This window comes from Carlito syrichta, unplaced genomic scaffold (genome assembly GCF_000164805.1).
Source record: "Carlito syrichta isolate Samal-C Ts95f unplaced genomic scaffold, Tarsius_syrichta-2.0.1 Scaffold305237, whole genome shotgun sequence".
NCBI classification, from domain to species: Eukaryota; Metazoa; Chordata; class Mammalia; order Primates; family Tarsiidae; genus Carlito; species Carlito syrichta.
This window is the reverse complement of record NW_007249333.1, coordinates 39,674-45,891: the sequence shown is the minus strand read 5'-3', so window position 1 is coordinate 45,891 and position 6,218 is coordinate 39,674. Positions and strand designations below refer to the sequence as shown.

The following is a 6,218-nucleotide window of genomic DNA, read 5'->3' as shown; positions in this document are numbered from 1 at the left end:
TGCGGTGGCCGGGAGCGCCCACTGCACTCCAGTCTGGGTGACAGAGTGAGACTCCAGCTCAAAAAAAAAAAAAAAAGAAAAATTAGCCAATTAGCTGGGAATGAGAGCGCAGACCTGTAGTTCCAGCTACTTGAAAGGCTGAGACAGAAGGATCACCTGAGCCCAGCGGGTCAAGGCTGTGGTGCCTGTGAGTGTGCCACTGCCCTCCAGCCTGGGCAAAAGAGTGAGACTCTGACTCAAAAAAAAAAAAAAATAGCCAAGCATGACGGTGCCTGCCTATAGTCCTAGCTACTACTGATGAGGCTGGAATGAGACGACGGCCGGAGCCCAGGAGTTCAAGGCTGCAGTGAGCTAGGAGCACGCCATGCACTCCAACTTGGGAGACGAAGGAAGATCCTGCCTCAAAAACAAAAACAAAGCGAACATGAGAGTGAGGTAAGGCTGCTTTCACCTGAGCTTGCCAACATAGCTTTCCCCTTCACGAGACAAGTCTGTCGGGTCAGTGGAGATAAGGTAGTTGGATGTCTTGCTCTTCTTCCGCTTTCTACCCGCAAGAAGAAACATCTGGGAAAAGAAAAGGTGTCAGTCGGCAGCGGAGTCCCGGGAGTCCCGGGGTGTCCTGTGTTCTACCCAATCATTCATCAAATGTTTAGCGAGTCCCCATCAGGCGTCAAGCTATTAATCTTCGGGTCTTTTTCTCTCTTTCTAAGCCTCTTAATGCCTTTTCAGAATCTACTGTCAAGGTTTCCTTCCTGTATAATTTTTGTTTGTTTGTTTTTTTGAGTTGGCGTCTCACTCTGTCGCCCATACTGGAGGGCAGTGGCCGCTCTGGATCACCGCAGCCGTGACCTGCTGGGCTCCGGCGATCCTTCCGCCTCAGCCTTCCGAGTAGCCGGAATTACAGGCACGCACTACCGCGCCCGGCTGATTTTTTGATTTATTGTAGAGATGAGGTCTCGCTGCCCAGGCGGGTCTCGAACCCGCGGGCTCAGGCAATCCACTCACCTCAGCCTCCCAAAGGCGCGGGATGACAGGCTGAGCCACCGAGCCCGGCTGTTTGTTTTTTTTAATCAGAGTCTCATTCTGTTGCCCAGGCTGGAGTGCAATGGCATGCTCACAACCACTGCAGCCTCAACCAGATGGGCTAAGATGATCCTTCTGCCTCAGCCTTCCAGTAGCTGGAACCACAGGCACAAGCCACCATGCCCAGCTAATGTTTTTAAATTTATTGTAGAGCCGAGGTCTGCCAAGTTGCCCAGGCAATCCTCTTGCCTCTGCCTCCTATTGTGCTGGGATTACAGGCATGAGCCACCATTCCTAGCTATAATTTTTAAAAACTTAACTAACTTGATTCTCCATTTAATTATTTTCAACATAATCCCTAGAACGTCTAGTTAAAAAAAAAATCTTCAAAGCAGGATGAAGCACCTGCAGCCCCAGCTACTTGGGACACTGAGGTGAGGATTGCTGGAGGGTACGCCAAGTGGCAAGCAACAGGATTGACTGGAATTCAAGGCCAGCCTAGTAATCTTACAAGACTCAGTTTTAAGAAAAAAAATCAGCCAGGCACAGTGGCTTAAGCCTGTAATTCCAGCACTTTGGGAGGCAGAGACGAGAGGATTGCCCGAGTCCAGGAGTTCGAGACCAGCCTGAGCAACTTGGTAAGACCTCATATCTTCAATAAATCAAAAAATTAGCTGAGCATGGTGCCATGGACCTGTAGTTCCAGCTACTTGGAAGGGTGAGGAGGAAGGATCACCTGAGCCCAGCTAGTCAAAGCTGTGGTGGCTGTGAGCATGTCACCACACTTCAGCCTGGGCAACACAGTGAGACTCCAACTCGAAAAACAAAACAAAACAAAAAAATCAGGCAGGCACAGTGACTCATGCCTGTAATCCCAGCACTTTGGGAGACAGAGGTGAGAGGATTACCTGAGCCTAGGGTTTCGAGACCAGCTTGGGCAACATGGTGAGATCTCGCCTCTACAATAAAAATCAAAAAATTGGATCGGGTTCAGTGGTTCAGCCTGTAATCCCAGCACTTTGGGGGGCCTAGGTGAGTGGATTGCCTGAGGCCACGGGTTCAAGACCCACCTGGTCAACTTGGTGAGACCTCATCTCTACAACAAATCAAAAATTAGCCAGGGGTGGTAGCGCGCACCTGTAGTTCCAACTACTTGGAAGGCTAAGGTGGAAGGATCGCGGAGCCCAGCAGGTCAAGGCTGTGGTGGCTGGGAGCAGCCATTGCACTCCAGTCTGGGCAACAGAGTGAGACTCTGACTCAAAAAAAACAATTAGCTGGGTGTGGTGGTGTGTGCCTGTAGTTCCAGCTACTTGGAAGGCTGAAGTGGAAGGATCGCCGAAGCCCAGCAGGTCCAGGCTTCAGTGGCCGTGAAAGTAAGACTACACTTCAGTCTGGGTGACAGAGTGAGACTCCTACTGAAAAAAAAAAAAATACAGCAATACCTAAAAAATAATAATGGGATAAAAATTCATGTCCATTTTCTTACAACACAGACAAAACTTTTTCTTTTTCTTTTTTCTTTTTTCGATTTGGAGTCTCACTCTGTCGCCCAGACTGGAGTGCAATGGCCGCTCCCGACTACCACAGCCTCGACCTGCTGGGCTCTGGCAATCCTTCTGCCTCAACCTTCCGAGTAGCCGGAATTACAGGCACGCACTACCATGTCCAGCTGATTTTTTTATTTACTGTAGAGATGAAGTCTCACTGCCCAGGCGGGTCTCTAACCCGCGGTCTCAGGCAATCCACTCACCTCAGCCTGCCAAAGGTGTGGGATGACAGGCTGAGCCACCGAGCCCAGCTAAAACTTTTTCTTGGGATGGTGGAAAAGGGCAGATCTTACCTACTGGATTATGAGAACACTGCAACTGAGAATTAAGAGATACGGTCTACTTCCCACTGTCCTGGTCTCACACGGATGTCAGTTCCCTACCATGAGGCCCAAGAATCATTGATGCCCACTGTCTCCTCCTCCTCCCCTACCTTCCGGTTTTCATCTTTCTCCCAGTGCATGTAGTAGGTTGGGAAGAGGCCTCGATCCATTCCCTTCTTATCCCTGGTTATCCGGCACCTGACTGTGACCCCCCGAGGGGCGGGGCTGCATGCGAAGGCCTCCAAATCATCCACTTCTCCCCACTGGCTGTCAGCCTGGGGGGCTGCAGAACCGGAAGCCCCTGCATCCTGAAAGGAGGGTCACATGTCAGCTGTGGCTGAACACCTCATCTTCTCTTCGAGGGACACTTAACCGGACAAAACAACCCTGCTGATTTACCCCCGTCTTCAGTCTTCTGAAAGGAAACTCTGAAAGGGTAAATCAGGACAGGAGCAGTGGAGTAATGAAGGGGCCAAGGAGGAAGACAGGCACGGCCTCACAGCAGCTGACCTGAGACAGAAGAGACGAAGGACCACCAACCTCAAGTTAGAGCTCAAATGTTCTGAAGGAAACCTCACTCGGCAACGGCATTTAAATAAGGAGTGTTTGGGACACAGGTGATTTCAAAGGAAGACGTTTCAGAACTACACACCGTGCTGGATTTCTGGCTGGATGCAGAACTGGGCCTTTCTGTTTCTGAACACGGTGAATGGGATCCTAACGTTTTTCCTTCTTCTTGCTCGCCGTCAGTTTCTTCCTCATCAAAGTGCAAACTACCTGAGATGCCTGGTAAAAAAGGAAGACTTGTCAACAACTGCCAATGCAGGTTTAAAAAACATCTTTGATACAAAGATAGTTTTTTGGGCCAGCAGGGGTGGTACCTGTCTGTGATCCCAGCACTTTGGGAGGCGGAGGTAAGAGGACCATGAGAACCCCATCTCTTTTTTTTTTTTTTAAAGTTTTTGGTTACTCTGGAGAAAAACAATTTTTTTTCAGTTGGAATCTCACTCTGTCACTCAGGCTAGGGTGCAGCGGCACGCTCACGGCCAACACAGCACTGACCTGCTGGGCTCAGGTGATCCTTTTGCTTCAGCCTTCCAAGCTGCTGGAACTACAGGTGTGCACCACCACACCCGGCTAATTTTTTGATTTATTGTAGAGATGAGGTCTCATCAAATTGCCCAGGCTGGTCTTGAACCCATTGGCTCAGGCAATCCTCTCACCTCAGCTTCCCAAAGTGCTGGGATTATAGGCATGATATATAGACATTATGTCCCATGGCTGGCCAACTTTTTTTTTTTTAAAGCAAAGTTACAAAGGGAGGCCCAAACTTGACTTGTACAATGACATTTGTATACCTAATCCTGAATTGTACCCCACATTTTTAAAATAAAAAATTTTTTAAAGCAAAGGTAGTTTTAATTTTCTTGCTTAAAACATTCCTAACTATTCTGATATCCAAACATTGTCATTTTATCCAAATTTTGACAATTTTTCATATTTTCACATCCATCTCGTTTTCTCTTCTGCTGTTACCACCCTAATTTATCTCTCTAAAAATGATGTCTAATAAGAAAAACACTTGCAAATTACCTATCTGTAAGGGACTAATTTCTAGAATATATAAAGAGTTCCTACAACTCAACAACAAAACAAGCACCCAATTCAAAAATGGGCAAAGGACTTGGATAGATATTCCTCCAATGAAGATACATAGATGGAAACATGCTCAGCATCACTAGTCATTAGGAAATACAAACCAAAACCACAAGGAGGTACCATTTCATATCCATTAGATGACTATTTTTTGTCACGCAAAATAACAAATATTGTCAAAGATGTGGAAAAACTGCAAGCTTGCACATTGCGGGTGACAATGTAAAGCTGTGTAGTTGCTGTGGAAAATGGTAAGCGGCTCCTTAAATTAAACACAGAATTACCATATGATCCAGCATTTCTACTTCTGGGGATATACCCAAAAAAGGGACAGCAGAACCTGAAAAGATTCACAAACCAAAACGACCTAAATTCCACAGATGAGTAGATCAACAAATTGCGGTGTAAGCATACAATGGAATATTATCCAGCTTTAATTAGGAATAAAATTTGGATACACGCCACAATATGGAAGAACCTTGAAGACATTATTAGGTGAAATAAGCCAGACACAAAAAGACCGATCTTGTATGATTCCACCTAGAACAGGCAAATTCATAGGGACAAGATGTAGGATAGAGGCTACCAGGGGTTAGGGGCAGGGAAGAATGAGCAATTATTATGAATGTGTATGAATGAGTCTCCGTTTGGTACGATGGAAAAGTTCTGGAAATGGGTGGTGGTGATGGTTGCACAACACTATGAATGTACTTAATGCCACCGAACTGCACACTTAAAAATGGTTAAAATGGCTGGGCTCGGTGGCTCAGCCTGTAATCCCACGCTTTGGGAGGCTGAGATGAGTGGATTGCCTGAGCCTGTGGGTTTGAGAGCTGCCTGGACAACTTGGTGAGACCTCATCTCTATAATAAATCAAAAAATTAGCCAGGTGTGGTAGCGCACGCCTGTAGTTCCAGCTACTCGGAAGGCTGAGGTGGAAGGATCACCGGAGCCCAGCGGTCGAGGCTGAGGTGGCCCGAAGCAGCCAAAGCACTCCAGTCTGGGCGACAGAGTGAGACTCCAACTCAAAAAAAGAAAAAAAGGGTTAAAATGGAAAATTTTAGGCCAGGTGTAGTGGCTATGCCTGTAATACCAGCACTTTATAAGAAACTGAGATGGGAGGCTCACTTGAGGTCAAGAATTCAAAACCAGCCTGGTTAACACAGCCAGACCCTGTCTCCACAAAAAGATTTTTAAAAATCAGACAGGTGTGGTAGTGCTCACCTGTAGTCCCATCTAATCAGGAGGCTGGGGAAGGAAGATCGCTTGAGGAATCTGAGGCTGCAGTGAGCTATGATTGTGCCACTGCACTTCAGCCTAGGCAACAGGGCGAGACCGCTACACACACACACACACACACACACACACACACACACACACACACACACACACACACACAAAAGCCTGCTAGACAAATTCTAAAAGATCTATACTGATGGTAAATTTAATGTTATAATGCATATTTCACCACCACAACAACAACAAAAAAATCAGTGTTGCATTGTTCTCTATAGCAATACTTCATTTTTTGGGGGGGGGGCATTTTGTTAATCTCTAGTCTAGTTAATTCCATTGGAAGCATTTGAAATACCTTGGATTTATGGAGTACTATTTTTTTTTCCTGAGTTGGAGTCTCACTCTGTCTCCCAGACTGGAGTGCAGTGGCCGC

General features: G+C 46.8%; 1 protein-coding gene across 1 annotated transcript in view; it reads right to left on the bottom strand.

Annotated features, from left to right (window-relative positions):
* LOC103263717 (tubby-related protein 3-like) overlaps positions 1-6,218 on the bottom strand; it is a 41,683-nt gene that overhangs the window by 982 nt on the left and 34,483 nt on the right. The window contains 3 exon segments of the mRNA XM_008061388.1: positions 452-564; positions 3,004-3,201; positions 3,546-3,679. Coding sequence (XP_008059579.1) covers positions 452-564; positions 3,004-3,201; positions 3,546-3,679 — 445 coding nt within the window.